At 44.1% G+C, this 19,659-nt stretch overlaps 2 protein-coding genes across 3 annotated transcripts; one reads left to right on the top strand and one right to left on the bottom strand.

Annotated features, from left to right (window-relative positions):
• The first annotated feature begins 1,046 nt into the window (after positions 1-1,046).
• LOC117582300 (protein grindelwald) lies at positions 1,047-2,875 on the top strand. 2 transcript variants are annotated; one of them, XM_034269941.1, is made up of 3 exons: positions 1,047-1,814; positions 2,126-2,437; positions 2,517-2,875. In XM_034269941.1, exons 1-3 carry the CDS (start codon positions 1,577-1,579, stop codon positions 2,693-2,695), a joined length of 729 nt encoding a protein of 242 aa, XP_034125832.1. In that variant the 5' UTR covers positions 1,047-1,576; the 3' UTR covers positions 2,696-2,875. The 2 variants fall into 2 exon arrangements, with proteins under 2 accessions (XP_034125832.1, XP_034125833.1); XM_034269942.1 differs by having other exon boundaries at positions 1,056-1,814; positions 2,126-2,431.
• A 666-nt stretch (positions 2,876-3,541) lies between these two features.
• Positions 3,542-18,582, bottom strand: LOC117582172 (chondroitin sulfate proteoglycan 4). The gene is made up of 11 exons (XM_034269773.1): positions 17,772-18,582; positions 11,894-12,090; positions 11,602-11,832; positions 11,361-11,542; positions 10,712-11,300; positions 9,628-10,656; positions 7,604-9,015; positions 7,392-7,545; positions 6,676-7,339; positions 5,713-6,616; positions 3,542-5,654 (listed from the first exon to the last, which is right to left on the bottom strand). The coding sequence occupies exons 1-11, from the start codon at positions 17,860-17,862 to the stop codon at positions 3,926-3,928; spliced, it is 7,182 nt and encodes a 2,393-aa protein (XP_034125664.1). The 5' UTR covers positions 17,863-18,582; the 3' UTR covers positions 3,542-3,925.
• Between the last annotated feature and the right edge of the window lie 1,077 nt (positions 18,583-19,659).

Genomic DNA, 19,659 nt, shown 5'->3' with positions numbered 1-19,659 from the left:
TTGAAAGAGTCAACAATAATTTTGCTCGTTGGAATTTGTGTACACTGAAAAAAATGACTAATTTTTTTTTTCAGCATACAAATGCCTAAATTATACAAATTCCTCGCGCACTGGATATATTATAGGATTGTTGATAACAATGATAGAGATTAAGTTCAAGGTCAGTTTTCAGAGTGTTTTCCCTATCATGCATTTTTTTAAAATTCATTTTACAATGATCAGACAATGTTTATTTAACATCTGGTGGATTTTTGATATAGGAGCTATAATTTTCACATACATTTGATAAACATTCGATCCAATTATTTTTGTCAGTGCAGTTCTATTCTCAATGTTGTTGCAATTGTTAATGTCTGACATCAAGTGTTTATATTTATAATTCATATTTACACGACTTTTCAACAGCTTGTACGTGTTGCCAGGCCCCAAAGTTAAGGTTCTAAATGGCATAGAGCTGTATGTTGATTTTTTTTCGGTTTAATGATTCTATGGACAGGCTTGTTATAGTGGTAATTTGATAGATTTTCATAAATAAAAGATGTGGACTGGTCTGTCTGATAAGCTGCTAGGTAAATAAACAAAAATACTCACTCGACAGTGAGAGTGAGTAGAGTGAGTGACATTCAGTCTTCATTTAGTGCCCAAACCAAACGCTTCACTCCTCCAATTTCTCGCTGATCCAAACCCTTAATAAGGGAAATACTTGAAAGCCGGGCTCAAAGTATGCGCCTGATTCCAAAGGCAAACTGTGTGTTTGTTTTAACTCGAAACAGAAATCAAAACACACAGATACGCACCCATACGGGCTGAGAGCCATGGGCCCATATCGGTTACCTGCTGGCCACAGACTCTGAGATACTAGATACACTCTGAGGCAAATGGCATGACGTGCACACACACAGATACACGCAGCAACACACGTCGAAGTGAGAAAAAGGTAAACAAGAGTCAAGTCAATGCGTACACACTCCATGCATTTGTATGGGTAGACTCTGAGTATCTTGGCAACACTCCAAGCGAACGATCGGCATTTTGTGGCCAGTAACGAGTTGAGTGTGGCTCAAACGAGTCGAACAAAACGGATAACAAAAAAACAAAACGCGTTTGAAAAGTGCAAGAAATATAGAAAGTTAACAAACAAATCAATTTCATATATCAATAAAAAAAGTGCAACCACAGAGAGTGTGAAAATGTGTTAAAAGTGGTGGAAAAGTTGATGAAAAATGGACTGAAAGTTGGCCAAGATAAAACTCGTTTGCACAAACACACACACACACACACACACACACACAGATACGCAGAAACGCACACCAGTGCAGCCACAGACTTACTTTGGGAGTCGAGTCTGAAAGCCAATACAAAACAATTAAAATAAAAGAAGTTAAGTCAGTCGGCGTCGGCGTCCTATGAATCATCCGTCGAGAAAATAACTTCCAGAAGAGTGAAGCTCCTCCCCGCCCCCACCCAGTTATGTAAACTGCAGCGAACAACAGAAGCGGAAACAGCAACAAATATTTGTGTAAAACAATCACCCACTCAGCCAATCAATCACTTAATCAAAGCGAGAACGTTGCACATGTCTGGCAAGGAAATGCGTCCATTGTCGCTCTCCATAGGCGCCTCATTGCTGCCCAGCTTCTCGCTGGTCACAGCCTCCCAGGATGGCGGCTTGCACAAGGATTGCCATGGCAAGCTCTGCAATCCCGTGGAGGAATACTGTTCGGTGTTTAGCGAGGCCTGCGACTCTTGTGCGACCATTTGTGATGCCAAATCCCACAACTACCAAGCGGACACATGCGCCAAGGAGTGTTCAGGTAAGTGTAACCGAGAGATTGCTCCGTTGCCTCACTCTTGCCATAAAGTTAGTCAATAACTAGCTGCAGTTTGGGGTTTTCCAGTTGCCTAATGAAGGTTCAATTGTTTGTAATTAATGTGGCTTGGTTCAAGTGAATAGCTCATCGCTGATGAGTATCTTCCATCAAGTTTTTAGTAGCTGTAGGTTCAGGTTTTTGTGGTGCTATAAAGCAACCTGCTAAATCCAAAGTAAACTGCAAGCAATATCTCCGTAGATAACCAATCTTCTTCCGTGAGTTGTCATATTCTGATTCATAACTTTTATCCACAGCCTACAACAGATACGAGCCCCTCAAGGCGGAAATTCACAATATACAGAGCAACCAGCAATTGATTTTGATCCTGCTGAGCATACTCCTCATCCTCATAGCCATCCGTTATGCCTACAAGGGTCTACGCTGGCTGCTGCGCAAGCGATGTGTCCAGCAGATGCTGCAGCGTTATCAGACCAAGTCCTATCCACATGCAGGGACGGCTAATGGCAAGGATCTCAATGCCACGACCATACAGAATCTCAGTGCCATTCGTCATGGCAGCGACATTGAGCGGGCGCCGTCACAGATCTACAGTGTGGCCGGTAAGTGTAAGGATCTACCTGACATTCCCAGAAGCAGCAGCGAAATCCAATTCATTGATGTTTATTTATTGTTTGTGATTTACAGGCGCTGCCGAGGGTTCCGTGCTGACACTGACGACGCCAGTGAGCACTCGCTACCCGGCCGAAAATAGCACCACGCCGACTACGGTGGTGACTGAAATTGGTTATGGATATGATAATCAGGCCATGGTTGTGACGCCGGTTTCCGAGAAGCCAACAATTGCCACAACGGGCGCTTTCTAGACTCCCTCCCTACGGCAGACAAGCGAGCGCAGAATGTGCATCACATTGAAACTAGTGATATTTTGTAGTTAATTAAGCAAAAAGTCTTCGAATGATATTGAAAATACAGCAACACAATAGTTAGTTGTAGCTTTAACCTTACTTGTACAGTTTAAATACAGATGTACTTATATTTTCTAATTTTGGTTTATTTTTGTGCTATAATTCAAATTTGGCGCAGCAACTGCCTATCGATGGATAATAAGTTGCTCATGTTTGCGTTCTCTCAATGGAACTTCTATCGGACCTGCAATCGGAACTTAATTGTGAGCTACAGCTGTTCTCCTGAACGCCGCTGGTTCCATTAATCGGAACTTGATTTGCAAATCATATGAAGAGGTTAAAAACATGTCATTACCATTGATTTGTACAAGTGGCACATGTACAAAGGCACATAACATACCGTACTATTGGTTGACAAGCAACAAGTTGACAAATACATAACATTCCATGCCCACGTTTTATACTACGTTTGATGTTGTACCTTTTTAGTTTTAAACTTAATTTAGAAACATTCCAATAAAAGGAAGTCGAGAAGACTAGCCAATCTTGGCGAAATTTGATTGATATATCGGATAAAATTTTAGTTTTATCGCAAAAATTTCTAACTAGCTTGTAATATAAAGTAGAACAGCGAAATCGAGGAAAATGATTTAAGATTGATGGTCTATTTCGGTATCTTTTGAAAATGAAAAGGTATATTGCGTGCGGTATATTTTATCGATAAGTCCGCTGTCACATTGCAAATTTTGTAAACAAAATTGCAAACATTTTAGAAGTTTGTGAAATGTGATAAAAGCACGTTAATTTTGGCTTAAAAGTATTGTCATTTATTTAAATAAGTATTCCATGTTGGCAAACACAATGCTAAGGTTAATGTAAGTTGGCAAAAGTGTCCTAAAACCTAATTTTTGAGTATAACTCTCGCGTATGCTGCACTTAATTTCGACATAAAAGTATGTTTAAACCGTATATGACACTCCAGTTACGATACGTGCATAAGTAAGTAGATATGTTTAATGTGTATATTGTATCAAATGCTGTATACTAAGCTTAACAAGTCTGTCCGTGGCGTACCCTAAAGTTGTGCGAATCTCATAAAATCAGCCTTAAACTTAAGCCTAAATACAGTACAGTACATAATGGTATATAAATATCCTAGGGACTAATCGTATCTGAACATTTCGTAGCTTAAACCCAATACTGATTGCGTCGCAGCAAGGGATTCGTTGGCGGCGCCGAGGGCGGGGAGCTGACGGACCCCGAAATGCTCTGCGGCACCGAGGCATAGCCAGCAAAATCATTGGCCATGTCGCAGGAGGAGCTCCAGGCATCGTGATCCAGATGATAGGGATTGTAACGCTGCGGCAGCATCATCTGCTGTGGATCGCACTGATCGTCGGTCTCATCCTCATCCGGATCGTAGTCGGGAAACTCGTGCTTGTACGACTCCACGGGGATGATCTTGCAGTGCGGGATGTTGCTGAATCCCGGCAGCGGTGTGGAGTTGCCTGTCGCTGGCACAGAGTCCGCCTCGGAGCTGGCATAGTGATGGCTGCTGTGGTGGTGATGCATATGATGCTGCGGACTCACGGAGGTCAAATCGGGCGGACAGGGCAGCGCAGGCGGCTGATCCTTTGATATGTCTGCCTTGTGCTTGCGTAACTTTCGCAGCTTGAAGACCAGCAGCACAATCAGCAGACATATGAGAAGTATGAAGATGGCACAGCCCACGGCTAGGTAGTTAATTGATATTTCTGTATTCCCCAGGTGCACCGTCTCCGTTTCCTCCACGGGACTGCGATACTCAATCGAGACAGTGGCCTGTGCCGGCTGCACTGTCTTGATGAGCAGCTGGTAGTCGAAGCTATCGCTGTCCGCCTCTGTGGCATCCACAGCTTCATTCGGTACAAAGTAGACGACACCGCTGCGCAGATCCTTGTAAGAGAAGATGTTCCGCGATCGCTCGTTCTGGTTGTCGCTGGTCAGCCCCGTGCTGCGCATAATCTTTCGTATCTGTCCCGTGGCTGGCATTCGCGTGATGACAAACTTTGGATTGAATTTGTTCAGCTTCAGGGAGAGTGGATTGTCATTGTCGAGGGAGGTGCAGAGCTTCACCTTCGCCCCACCGCCAGCTGCACTCCCACTGGACTCGGCATCCTTCATGGCTATGTTGTTGATTTGTATGACAGGCTCCACGGCCATCACCACGTCCACCTGGGCCACATAGTTGGTGCCTGGGACATAGGCGCTCACCTGGAACGTGTCGTTGGATCGATTGAGATCTGTTTGCATGTAACTGATCTGCGATGTCTCCAGCTGCTGTTGGGTGAACCGCAGCGTGGGCTGATGCTTGTACACAATGATGCCATACAGCGGGGAGTTGGTGACGTTGTACGACAATCGCTCCACCTGCACATTCGTCTGCAGGCCAATGTGCTGTAGCTTCATGGGCGCACTCGTGGCGCCCTGCTGCACACTTACTGGCAGCTGAACAGGCGCTGGCAACAGGCTGATGGGCGCTATCTTGATGGTGAATATCTCATACGCAGCATTCGACTGGCCATCAGAGACGGTGAAGCAGAAGGTCGTGGACTGCGGCATGCCAAAGTGGACATACACTATCCGATCGTTGTTGATGTCTGCCTGCGTGAACTGATTCGAAAATGCCAGCAAATCCTCCGCCTGTCCGTCGTTTGTGAGCTTCTTAAGCACGCCCAGTGTGGGGCCACTCATCACATCGTAGATGATCTCCTCGGGCGGCGTGTCCGCATCTTCGGTGAGTAAATCATTTCGTGTTATCGTTCGATTCTCACCCTCCACCACCACCATTTGCGGCAGATGTGTGATCAAATGGAAGGGCTGATCATTGATGGGATTTATCGAAACGGGGATCGTCAGATTGCATAGGAAAATATTGCTAAAAGGGGGAAAACATATCGTATTACCCTGTACACAGAAATGTTTGCTCCACTCACCCTTGAGTCAGATAGACAGACATCAGAATGGTATCCTCCAGCGTGTCCGAATGATCGTGTATGTAGTAGACCTTTTTCGTAAAGAAATCACTGGGATGGTATCGCTGTATTTGCTTAAACTCATGGCCCAGTCCTATGCTGCCATGTGCGGGCTTCTGCACGGCTTCTATGAACAACTCGGGGTTATTGATGCCCGCGCGGGTCTTTAGATACTCGAGTATCTTTGAGAAATCCAACTTTATGGGCACCGAACCACCTTCATCTACGATGAGCTTTGAAACTGGGAGAAATCTCAAAAGGCCACCCGATGACACGGAGATTTCGATGTTAAACTTTTGATCCAACAGCCGATCACTTCGCTCCGCCACCACATCAAAGTAGAAGGAGTCATTGATGCGGAACTCCATTATGACTGCCGTGTGCTCGTAAAAGATGTGTCCATTATCCACATCCGTTTGGGTAAATTCACTCACTTCCTTGGTAAAGCCATTCCCCACATATTCGTTCACAATGCGACCCAGACTCGGGGGCACTGTAATGTTGTAGCGTATTTCCCGCTCCTCATCGGAGCACTTGAAGTGCAAATGATCCCGCAGAATTTGCTTCTTTGTCAGCGGAAAAACATGCAAATTCTCATTGTGTTCGGCCAGGATCTCAATGGGTTTGATTTCAATGTTGAGCAGCTGTGTGGTGGTGTTGAACAGTCCATCGGTGACCACAAAGGAGAGTTCGTTCTTCCTGGAATTGGAGTCGTGCATAAAGTAGATTTTCTCGCCATTAATTTGGCCTTGGGTAAACTGTTCGATTTTCTGTTGAGGTGCAGACTTTTCCGCCAAATAACCCCCATAAATGTGGTGCACAATGTACGTGAGATTTTCTGGTGGTGTGTCGTAATCCTGGGCCACTAAGGAGAGGAATACAACTTTTATTTCCAGCGGAGATTAGGTAAAATATTCTACTTACATAAATCTGTATTCTTGATGACATAACGACCACCATTCCACACTTGCAGACCCGTATTGGTGACCATCATGGGCTCCTCATCGTTGACGGGCACCACAGCGAACTCCAGCTCAAAGGGCACACTCTCCTTGTTCCTGGCCATGGCCACCAGTGTGATGGTATCCGTAGAATTCTCACTGCCATTGTGCACGTACTGTATGGAGCCCTGTTCGAGTTGCTTCTGCGTAAACCGCTTGACCTTTGAATTACCAGCCAGTATGTGCCCAGCTGAGGGTGTTATGGTCACAATATACTCCAGTATCTTGCCACGATAGTACTCCGAGTAGGGTTGCACATCCGCGGGTTGAAGCTGCACCGTCTTGCCCTCCACCACAGACACAATGTTCGAATGCATGTAGAGCTTCTCGGGTATGATGATAATCTTCAGCGTCAGCTGATGCAGCCACGTGATGCCATTGGTGGCATCGAAGACAAAGTAGTCCGTGGATTGATTGACACCCGCCTGAATGTAGAACATCTTTTCCGTGTTTACCGAACTCTGATCAAACACTTTGCAGTTGTATTCATCGTCAAAGGACATGGACTGCATCTCCAGATAGCCATGCATGGGCGAGGAGGTAACCAGGAAAGTAATATCCCCAGGGGATATATTCGGATGCACGACCTAAGGGAGAAGAGTGATGAATAATTGGGTAGAAGGTTGTAGTTAAACGCACCTCTAGTACATCTCTGGATATCAGCACACTTGTGGACTCTTCCACATACAATGTGTGATTCTGTTTGACCTGCAGTGGCTCCCAATAGGCAGAGGGATAAATGCGAAACACAACCTCACCCTCAGCTGTAATGTTCTTGATGTGCACGCGATATCTGTAGGGAAAAGCTTTATAGTTTCGGTATGGCTAAGATTCCCTGCCTGAATTCCCACCTCACTTTATCCATCGATGCAATTTCTGTATTCCAGTACACCAATCTCTCTCGTTCGATATCCAAGTGAGTGAAATTACTCAGCGAAGTGTAGTTTGTGGCCTTGTAGATCGTTGTACCATTCTGCTCTTGATCCGTGCCACTCTGCTGTCTGCCCAGATACATGAGTATGCCATAAGATGGTGGCTTGATTACCTCATAGTAGATCTCATCCAGTTTCATATCCAAATTGGTTTCCAACACAAAGTCTGGGTTCTTGAGCACCACAAACTTGCCCTCCTGGGCAATGGAAGCATTTGTGGGCAGCATGGCGACAAATGGATCCGAGGCGAGTATCTCCAGTAGACCATTAACCTCATGCTGTCGATCGGTGACTATAAACGAGGCTGTGCCCGCATCGGGTCCCGTATGCTGGAACATAATCCTACGATTTGCTATATCATCCTGACTGAAGCTGTCAATGTACTGCCCAGACTTGTAGAAGGCTCCATTTGTGCTCGAGACATGAATGTAGTGAATGTCCGTGTGATTGGTGTTGACATCTGCATCGAGATACTGCAGAACTGTGGGATTGAGTGTGCGAATGCCATTCCTGACCACATGAAAGACTCGCTCCACTGCCGTGCGATAGGGTTCGTTGTCGTTGACCAGTTTGATGCGCACTTCCATGTTGGACACAAACTGCAGATCCGTTTCATCGCCAGAGAGAATGAGCAGCTCAAACGAGTCCTTGGTGGACTCTGTATCATCGTGGCAGTAGTAGATGTCATTACGGAAGAGCTGCTCCAGCGTAAACAAATCCACAGGGGTGGTCAGACCCGTCTGTTCGTCGTATTTGCAGATGACTCCATGCTCGGGACTAGCTGAGACCTCGAACTGCAGACTCTCGTAGATGTTGAAGCGTATGCCAAAGTGATTCTTGGTAATCAGTGCCCGTTCACCCTCCTGCACTTGCAGCACTTCGCGAGCCTGATAGCCCAGTTTGTTGATTAGCTCTTCGGGGGGTCTGTAGGCAATCTCCAGTTTGCCCTCCACATCGTCGCACTCCGCCACGGAGACCACAAACTCGAGATTATCTGTGAAGCTGGAGTAGCTCGTGTGATGCGTCCTATACCGTATGCGTCGTTTGTCAATGTCCTGTTGGGTAAACGAATCCATTTGCTTGGCCGCCTTGCGCGATCCCTCCACAAAGATCCCACCATAACGGGTAGGCTGGCTAATCTTGTAGATCACGCTGCGCGGGAAGCTCCCAATGGGTGTGGTGCCATAGGACAGCATCTCATTGGTCATCAGTACATCCCGCGTACCATTGATCGCAATCAAAGATGGACTGCTGCTGCTTATGCGAAGGCGCGTGAATGTGATGCGGAAGTCGAACGTTTGCGTGGTCACAAAGCCAAACGAGGCAATAAACTGTTGTAGAAAGTGAAAATCAATGCAAAATTTATTATCTACACTGGGCAGCAGGAGTGAGGTTAAGAAGTAGAGATATGGGAAATGTGGATAGTTATCGAATGGTAAAGGTTTTCCTATAAATATGGCTCTAGAATAGGTAGAATCTGAGAATTTACTGATCCAGCGGTGTGCAGGATTTTTGAATTTAGAAGAGTTGCCACACAAAATTACATGTTACCATCTAAACTCAAGCCAAGCATCAATTCATCTAATCATGCACACGACATGTATGTTGTTTTTTTGGGTTGCTTGGAAAAGGGGATCAGTCTGTCACAGCTGCTGTGTCAAGGAACAATTCTCGAAGCTAGTCTGACGAGTCATGTACACGACATGTAAATTGTTCGTTGTATCTATTACTGTGAATTCTCTTTTTAAAAAGATCTGCTGTACGAATGAATGGGACAATTATTTCTTATATGTTTTTAATGTTTCATTCAATCTCCTCAATCTCTTCTCTTCTTCAATTTATACCTTCAACCTTGTAGATTAGTGTTGGCCTTTTGCCCATTTATGGTCTTGATTTGGGTTTTCTATTACGAAATTGTAAGAGTAAAAACTTTGTTTACACACCTTAAATTCGTCTTGCCAAGGGAAATCGCTGTTGTGCAGATAGCGTATGTGGCCGAGCAGCAGCTGGCTATCGCTGAACCAATCCACGTTCACCCAGGAGCCATCAATCTGTCGCAGTCGCTGCAGAGCTCCATGCTGCGGTGCCTTGACCACATCGTAGCGTATGTCTATGTGCTCGTCGACGGCATTGGTGCCAATCGAAAGATTTGCGGGCGTCAAGAGCAGCGAGCTCTTGTGGATCATGATGAGACCCGTGTTGTTGACCAGCCGCAACTCCAGGGGATGCACCGACACAGGCAGATAGACGGTGTCGCTCGTCTCGATGCCATCGGAGACATGCAGCTGCAGCTGATAGCTGAAGGACTCGGCCGTCGTGGAGTTGTACTGATACGAAACCTTGCCCTCATTCACATCGGCCTGGGAAAAGGTCGTAGTCGAAACACCTCCAACCATGAAGCAGCCAGAGGCCTCTTGGGGATTCGCAGAGGGAAGTATCGTGTAGATCAGAGTCTGCGGTTCGCTATCGGGATCATCGATGTTGAACAAGTCCACATCCAACACCCGCTCAATGCCCTCGATCACCCTGAGGATCTTGTGCAAGTGCAGCCGCAGCTGTGGCGGGTCATTCACTGGCGTAATATTCGCATGAAGCAGGAACCGATGCTTGCCCAGAATGTTCTCGGGTATCTTGTGGATGTCGCCATAGATCTGCATGTCTAGCGTGGCATGATCGTTGAAGTTCTCCATGCCGTTGTGCACATACTTGAGCTTATCCGTGGCCAGGTCCACCAGATTGAAGGTGCGGCAGACCACAAAGTTGGACTTCTCTGCGGAGTATTGCAGCAACTGTCCGTACTTGGGCTGCTGCACCACATGGAAGATGATGGACTTTTCATTGAGGCTGGGATACCGGCGCAGATCGAGTATAATGTCTATGAAATTGGGTGACAAAAAGGCAGTGCCACCCTCCAGCAGTTGCATGGGTGAGACGTACAGCAGCTCCAACTCGGGACTAGTTTCAGTGAAGATCTAAAGGAGAAGACAAAGGTTATACTTCAGGTTATATTTAGCTGCGTTTACCCACCTTAAAGGGCCCCTGGAAATCCGCTTTGATGCAGTACGACTGATCGCAGTAGCATATAAACTCATCCACGCCATGCTGACTGCAAATGCCACTCTTCAGGCAGGGATTATACTCCAGACAGGGATACTTCCACAGACAGTTGAGTGCCAGGTGCCGCGAGATGCTCATTTCGCCAAAGCCCAATGGCAGATCGTTTACCATTAGATCGCGCATGCAGCCCTTGAAGCTGATCTCATTGATGCGCAGCCCCTTGCCGATGAGCCGACGGCGCATCTCCTCCTGCACGCCGCCAAAGAAGACGCTCTTCTCGAGATTAATGCTCGCTTTGGTCTCATTAGCGTGTGCACCACGATAGCCGCTGGTGGCATCGTCCAGATGCAGCTCTGCAATGGCTGCATTATAGCGGAGCAGCACACGATGCCATTTGCCGTCGGATATGGACTCATTTGTCATGAACTGAACCAGGCTGCCAGCCTTGTTGAAGGTCACTTTCAGGCGATGATCCTCAATCTCGAGGAGTATGAAATCAAAGCCGCCATTGAAGTAAATGATGCCAGCACTGGCCATCGTGCGGAATTGCAAAGAGAGGCTGTGAGGGAGGAGTGGAAGATTAGCTTTAATCTATAGATTAGCCCCCTCCAGCACTTACGTTTCTCCTGTGGCATGGGACTCCTTAAGCATCAGCGAGTAGGAATCATTCTTGAGGAAACTTATGCTATCTTTTATGCCACCATCGAACTCTGTGCTGCAGGTCCAGGATACACCCGTGCTGGTGGTGTGACCCGTGCGATCCTTGGCGCGTTTAATGATGTTAATGTTGTTATAAAAGACCTGCGAAAATGGTGATCTTCAATATGGGCAAACTCTATTCTGTGGTGTCTCTCACTCACATCTGATATGCAGCCACGAAATCCAATAACATCATTCAAAAACTCGGCCGTAAAGTCACCCACACCACCCAGAAAGGTGCCAAAATGTATGTTCAGTGCTGACATTTCCCCGGGCAGCTGCTTCCGCATTATATAGCCATCCACCTGCAGCGTAATGTTGTTCTCAAAACGCTGCACAGCCACATCGTGCCACTCCAGATCGTTTAATTTTTGTTTCTTCGGGGAGCGCAACTGGCAAACGGGTGTGACGCTTACAGATAAAGTTATAGCGGAGTGTCTGAGAGTAGCTTACCTGTACCACATCCCGTTCGATTTTATAGCTAAAAGTTATGAGACCGCTGTCGAGGCGCAGCAGGCAATAATCTGTGCGTCCGGCGGCAAGGAACAGGAAGGCATTCTCCTGTTTGGTGCGAAACTTGACGCGTATGTTTGTTGACATTTTGGCCTCCTGCAGCGGCATCGAGACATAGCCATCTCCATAGAGCGAGACTGTAGAATGTGTGCAAGTGGGTGTAAGAAGAAAATTCGTTATAAACACAGAAACCCAGCTGCAGAGAGATACACTATCCATCCCATAAATGGAGCAATTGGCAATCTCTTGTTATTCGTATACAAATTTGTCCAGAGACCAGAGACCTCTGGCCAGCTGTCAGTCTGTCAATCAAACGTCTACTTCGAGGTTACTCCAGTCAGTCAGTCATCCATCCATCTATCTGGCTATCTATTGCAATCCATCTTGCTTTTGTATCTTGATTTTGCTTAATTACCAGTGCAGTGCGCCTGCCCCCATTCGAATTTCCCAAGAAAAAAAGAGTATGACAAAATCGAACGAGTTCGGAATAGTTTCCACTCCGTTCATTGTTCTGGAACTCACCTCATAAAAATTGCATGATTAATGCTTCACGAAATTCCAGCCGTACGCTTGTGCAATAAATTATTTTCGAAAGACATTTGTCAAAACATGAAACTCAAATTTTTGGTTGAAGTTATTTTAAGAATTTCCTCCTCAAAACTATTCAAAAAGGGAAGAACACATTTTGTCGTGTGTTATGTATTTGTTTATGGGTTTTCCCCTAATGTATTGACCTAACCCACATATAGAAAATGTAGGAGCGGGAGGGAGGGGGCAACAGTTGCATACGAATGGCAGACAAAACAGCAGACGGCCAGATAAACAGACAAACAAAGCAAAATGGGCAACAAAATAGTCAACTATTGATGGGATGTGTTGGCTGTTGGACCATTTTGACGCCAATTAGCAGCAATCAGGCGTCAAAGAGCGGTGGAATGAGGAGGAGAAAAACCTACAGAAAAAACACTTTCCCAGCCGCCTTGCATTTTGACCTACATTAGGCGAACGGCTGCTGTTTTCTTCTGTTTTTCTGTATATTTTCTGCTACTTTTTGATGATGCTGCCTGCCTGCCTACCCCATGCCTCATGCAGATGCGCGTGCCTCAAACCAAAACAAAGCCACGCAAAACATGCGGAGGCGTTATCGTTGCTTAAACAATAATACAGCGTACAATGGCCAGCAAAAGTGGGGACTGACCGACCGACTGATGTTTTGTATACTCTTAAAGTATGAGATTAAGTTAAGGGTTTAGACCTTTGTGGCGTAGATAAATGTATGACAAAGTGAAGAGATTTTAACTAAATATTGGGTATAAGTAGGATGAAAAGTGACTGATTGATACATCTTAAGATTCGTGGAAGATTTTGCTAATGGAAATGTGTTTGAGATATTCCCATATCTATTTCCACATATTTCTCTTGTCTATAGAGTAATTTCCATCTCTACTAATGAACAGCTATGCCAGAACTCTGTCAAAATGTCTTAAGACCACACAAATATATTTATATTCACTTAGACCCTCTGCTTAGTCTATCAATCATACCTATGACTGGTACGTGTTTCAGGTTCACGTAATATTTACTTATACTAATTCATGGATAAGAAAAATATCTGGGCTATGGAAAGTGATCTTGCTGTCATGATAAATACAGCGATATTTGAGAGCTAAAATGTCTGCCAAAAAATTATGACAAATTCTCTAAAACGCAGAAGATATTGATTCTATAACTTTTCTTTGTCATTTTTAGTTTATTCCTCATCGTATCCTCATTCAAGTTCTTCATAGATGTTCCCATCTTATTATAGATTGTGAACTACTGTCAATGTAACCCCTTTGGCATATTCTGCTAAACTTTTATGCTAATAAGAAGGGAACACTTTGTACTCAAAACGTTCTCCATGATAGCCCTCATATAACATAAAGAAATACCTCAAATATTTAGCTTAAACACTGGGTAGATGCATACTCCCATTGCCACAATTGTTGTTCATAATTTTCTACTTTATATGCCAGAAATTTTGCTCCTTTGTGTGTTGTGAGAGAGCATCAAAAGTGCCTTTCAGGAAGTTGTTGGACGGACGCTGGCTGAACAATAAATGCAATTTGCATCAACAAAATGTGGTGCAGTTGGACGGGAGGGAGTCCACCACACGTCAGGCGTCATTCCAAATGTCGGCCAGCAACAAATGAGACATCATCGGGTATCTTCCAAAAATGGGGAAAAAACATCAGAGGCGGGCACCGGGCACCGGGCACCGTTGCACGCTGCACATTGCAAGAATTATGGCAACAGATGCTTTGGCCACCCACTCCCCACCAGCAGCGGGCCCATTCCCCCCATTCAAATGCTAAATTTATGTTCATTTTTGATGCCACTCCAAGCGCATGAATGAGATAGCAGCATAATGGAGTTTATAAAGAGAGAAAGGGACAGAGAGAGAGAGAGAGGTATGTAGTATGTTGTAGGTAGCCAGCGAATATTTATGTTATGGCCGATGTTTATTTTATTTGAGTTATATGTCGCCCGTTGTCCCCATAGCCATCCGCTTTATAGCTATTCGCTTTTTGTGTAGATATTTTATGGCTATTTCTCTACGCGTGTGTATTTCGCCTCTCGTTTTGGTCTTTTAATTAATGCTCCTTTGGTGGGCCGCAGTCGCGTTGAAGTTTCTGGTTGCGCACGCCGCGCCATTCATTAAAAATTTATCTGACATTGGCAATTTATAAATTTCTGCTGTTGTTGTGCTCTATGGGTATTCGTTTTTCATTTCATTTCACTAATAATGTCAAAGTTTATTAGTGGCGCATGTGATTTGTGGGCTTATTACGTGCCTCTTGAGTGGATTTTTCTTGCAAGCTGCAAGTTTCTGCGTTTATTTATGGAGTCCAAGCGACTCTCTGTTTATTGACATTAATGGGGCAAATTGACGTTGGCCCAAGAGGATTGATTGCAGGATTTCTACTTTATGCGTTAAGTGGCAGTTCAGGGTGGTCACTAGACACTAAAAACTAGACTTACTTTCTTCAGTAATTGGTTGTATTTTAAATGAAAGTTTTATGTGCAATTTGTGTGTATTTTGAAAGAATTTTCTTTGCAGTGTTGAGATATAAAAGTCTTTATGAATGTGGATCTGTAATTCTTTACTCTTTCGTTACACATTTGTTCATGATCATCTTATGCTCACAAATTTCTGAATATTCAACCGCATTTTTTATGTAGTTTGTTCACCTATTAACTTGTGGAAAAAGTAATAAAAATCAACCATTTCTTCCAACTGATTTCTGCACATTTCTACAAACTCTTCCCTCTGCCCTCTAAACATGTGTAGATTCATATCCATTTCTGAGAAACGCGTAATCCTAGTATTCCTCCCTCTAAATTTCTTCTCTGATCATAATCATTGTACTACTCATCAGCCTGGTACGTTGCTCAACCATTCTACACATTCTATAGCCCCATTGGGGCGGCTTAAGAGATCAATCTAAATCAAATAAAAACCGCATTGAAGAAAACCATTTGCCTGAGCATTTCCATAGCATTTCCCTTGGTTTTTATGGCTTTCCATGGCCGCACATGTGTCGCTATCGCTAATGTCTTCTCTTTCACCCTAATTAGACTCCGGGGCCGCATAAAATTCAATTATATGTGGAGGAAGCTACAGAGAGGCTTACTTACTCGTACCCTTTGCGACCGACCGGCCGACTATCGACAATTGAGGATCGACATAAAGTCATAAAGACAAATTTTCTCATGACTCAGACAGTAGCCAGGGGATCAGAGTCGTTGTCGCCAAAATAAATTGTCTCATTTTATATGCAACTGCTTTTATGGATACACTCTTAGGTGGGGTATTTCGACTGTGAGGGTATGTTTGTGGAGAAGAAAAGGAAGTATTTGAAGTGTTATAAACTATGAGCTGCTATGGGAATATCTTCTTGGAAAGATCTCTTCTATAATCCCTTTTGGAACCCTCTTTCACTGCCCAAATCGTCTCCCCATAAGCAAAATGTCTCGGCAAGAGTATCTCTAGCTTCGTTCTACCCCCAAAGACCAGCCTTTTTTTCTTGTGTTGCAGTTAGCATTGAGAATTGAGCATGTGTTGATGTGTATATTGCAAATGCAAATGAATAATCAAAAGAAGAGACACACAGCACAGCACAGCATATGGCGCGCACCAGATACGGATACAGATACAGATACAGATACAGATACAAACACTAGTGCTCGCACTCGATGGAGATATAGATACATTTTGTATCTGCAAAAGCGTAGATTGAATTTGGCACACCGCTTTTTGGGTTTGATTTACATTTTCATGTATAAATAAAATACACTAAAAATCAAATGAAGCGTACTAAAAAAAATAAAACAATTTTCGCGCCTCTTCGGGATGATTCATGGCCCCCGCCCCTGCCCCCAAGTGACGTCACATGCCAACTAAAAATATCATTAAAAATACATTTGCGCCAAGACCAAAATATATATACAATACACTCCTCAAGAGTCTAGATATAGGAAAATTAAGAGCATGCTTCGCATAGCATTGTGCGGTGTGCGGTGTGTGCCTGCCGCAGACCACGCTGCAGGCGGAGATATAGACGGAGCAAAGTCCCCCCGTCCCCAGTCAAATACTTGAGCAAACGACAAAGGCAACTCAAACTCGACAAACAAGAAGAGAAGAGAGGAGAAGAAAAGTGCGCCCCAAGTCAAATGTCAAGCGTGAAAAATGCGTTAAGTGCACTGCAGCGGCGCATTGTACTTAAGTAGTGGGATTTTATGGGACGGCCATGGGGTTACCATGGAGCATTGCGAATGCAAAAACTATACCCATAGACAGCCAACGGGAAGAAACACCCAAAAGACAGCGACCATTTGGTCAAAGTTGTAACACAAATTGATTGAAATATTGTGAAACATAAACAAAGGTCAACCAATGGGGCTTCAGGGAAAGTTGAAGAGTTGAAGTTGGAGAAGAATGTTTTTGAATGAAAATATAGGAAAGAAAATGGGTTTAAAAGGGTTCTTAATGTGTTCTTTAGCTCCCAAGTAGCTTAGGGTTGCTTTTTATTGGCTATTTAATTAAATTGAAACTTATAATCTCACCAATTTAGATGCTTGCAGTGTTATCCGTACGGTCTTTAGCTTCTAATAGAAATTATTCAATTAAAGTTGATCTTTAAAAAGTGATTAAACACATTAAAAGAGAGCCAGGAGAAAATTATCTATTTATTTTAGCCCTTTATTGCCCTTTTTCACGCACAAATAACTAAACTTCCAATAGCACCCTTTAAGCCCAAATTTCAGAGAGTTATTCTCAGGTTATCCCTGAGCTCCTTCTGTCTATAAATCTCTCCCAGTCAAACCCGATTTGTGCGCACAATTTCTATAGATTACATCCATGGTGACTGGGCTCCGCGGCACACGCGGATAACACCAAAATGTATGTGGCATTGCACCATTTGCAACTCTTTATTTTGACTTTTATTTATGTGTGTTTCGATGGCAGCCAAAGTAAATGCAATTTGGTGGCTGCCAGAGCAGTGGCAGTGGCTGTGGCAGCAACTTCTGCTTCTGCTTTTGGTCCCCTTTTTTATACATTTTGCGGCCAATTCGTGGCTGGCCATATTTGTAATGAGCATAAATCGTGCGTTGATCATTTGCCATGATAAATCTCATGTTTATGCGGGGTATTAAATTCTGTGGCGCGTATCGTTTTTAGCTACCAAGACTGTCGTAACATTTAATTAACTGTACGTTCTGTTCTGTGAGGTTCTGGCTCCCGACTACCATCTCCCATAACTACGAAGAGACTCACCTTTCATGGCTGCGACAGTTTGGCAGCCGCCATGGAGCAATTGCAGCACGGCCAGCAGCAGCGGCAGTCCTAATCCGCAGAGGCGCGACATTCCGTTGCAGCTGCTTTGAAGTTGCAAGCAGATACAGGGAGAGACTCTGCCAGAGGGGGGAAGGGGGCTGCACCTCTTTGCTCTGATCCGGAACCCCACCACCACAGATGAAGAGTTTCGTTCAGTTCAGTTTTCCTGCAGCTTCTTCTCGTTTCGTTTTGTATTTGTATTTCGTTTTTGTTTTTCGTCTTTAATAATTTTGCGTGTTAATTGATTTTTCATGGGGCCACGCATCCGTCGTCGGTCTGCAATAGTCTGGGGGCCTCATAAAAATAGCATCATCGGAGGTGGATGTTGGATGGAGAGTCTGAGTCTGAGGCTGAGGAGGCATCGACTCTAACTGCGACACAGCATCACGTCCTGGGCCTATGAGTACGGCTACATAGACAGATGCTGCATGTCATTTCGTTGACAGAACTCATGCGTTTTCCTCCGTTGACTGTAGAGAGGGGTATGCGGATGGCAGAAGTTCCTCCAACGGAACACTGACTGACAGACAGCCTTTGAAGCGGCCTGTGCGTCCTCTTAATTTCCTATCCGTACACTCCCGTACTGGCTCTCGCACTCGCACTCTTATAATGTGTTTGATTCCAACTTTCGCTTGATTACGTTTCAATTTCGTTCACGTTTTATCATAAACACATTCGCCCCGATGTCGGCGAAGACTGATGGGTTTAGCGTTTTCCTTTTTTACTTTTTTCCTTTTTTCGTTGCTATTGCACTTCACTGTAATTGAAAATGAATTTATCAGACTTTTCTTGACACCGATACACCTCTTTTATTTTTGCATTTAACTATAATTTATTGATATATTTATTGCACACTTAATGAACATTTAAATGGTCCGTTGGGAGAGACTTCTCTTTAAGACATTTGATACGATTTTGAGTGCTTTTTTTTACAGCCAGATTTTTTATTGTATGCAAGAAATTTTCGATTAAGTTTTGCATATTTTTCAAAGATTTATTTCGGAAGATTTATATTGTTTTAGAGTGTTTTTATGGTTTATTTATAGAAGTTTCTTTAGAAGACTTTTTGTTGCTTTTGTTTGTATATCCAAGAACCCTTTTTATATGCCAATTTTCCACCCACACTTTCGCTAGTTTTCTTTTTGTTTATTCTGCTTTCGTTTTCATTTGCTTTAGAATTGTTTTTTTTTTGCGCTTTAGTCATTCTTTTGTTATTTTAATTGCCAATGAATTTAGGCAAAAAAAATCTCTAAAATAATTCCCGGCCAAGATTCAAGTGCTCGAAACCTCTGCAGGGCTATATATAACTCTCCATGTACGTATGTATGCACATATATACATATTTATATCATTGATTAGCGTATCTAGATGCTTTATGGACACTTAATTGAGTTGCTGCCCCTGCGATGTGGCTCCACTTCAGCTTAAAATTGCTGCACAGTGTCCGCATTGGAGTTGAGTAAAATTTATTGGATTTCTTTTTTTTTTTTTTGGATACCCAGCAAAGAGGGACGCCCATAAAAAGCGGACTTAAGTGGCCTGGCAATGCCCGGCTTATGAGAGATTTTTGTGTCTTGCAGCTAAAGTGGAATTTCTAGTTCAAGATTTTGCAACCGCAGTCAAAGTTCATGTACAATGGGAATGGGAATGGAACGAGGGGGTGACTCCCAAAATAGGGCGAAACACTTTCAAGTGTAGAATGCAAATCCGTAGAGAGAGAGAGACCCGCTACGCTGTCCCCCCGGGAGAAATCCACAGAAAATATCCCTAGGGAAAGGAAACTTCGTGCGACGACGAAACGTCAACACAACTGTGACTGGAAAATGAA

Source organism: Drosophila guanche, unplaced genomic scaffold, assembly GCF_900245975.1.
Source record: "Drosophila guanche unplaced genomic scaffold, DGUA_6, whole genome shotgun sequence".
In the NCBI taxonomy this organism is placed as follows: Eukaryota; Metazoa; Arthropoda; class Insecta; order Diptera; family Drosophilidae; genus Drosophila; species Drosophila guanche.
The sequence above is the reverse complement of the archived record's forward strand: the minus strand, read 5'-3'. Positions and strand labels throughout refer to the sequence as shown.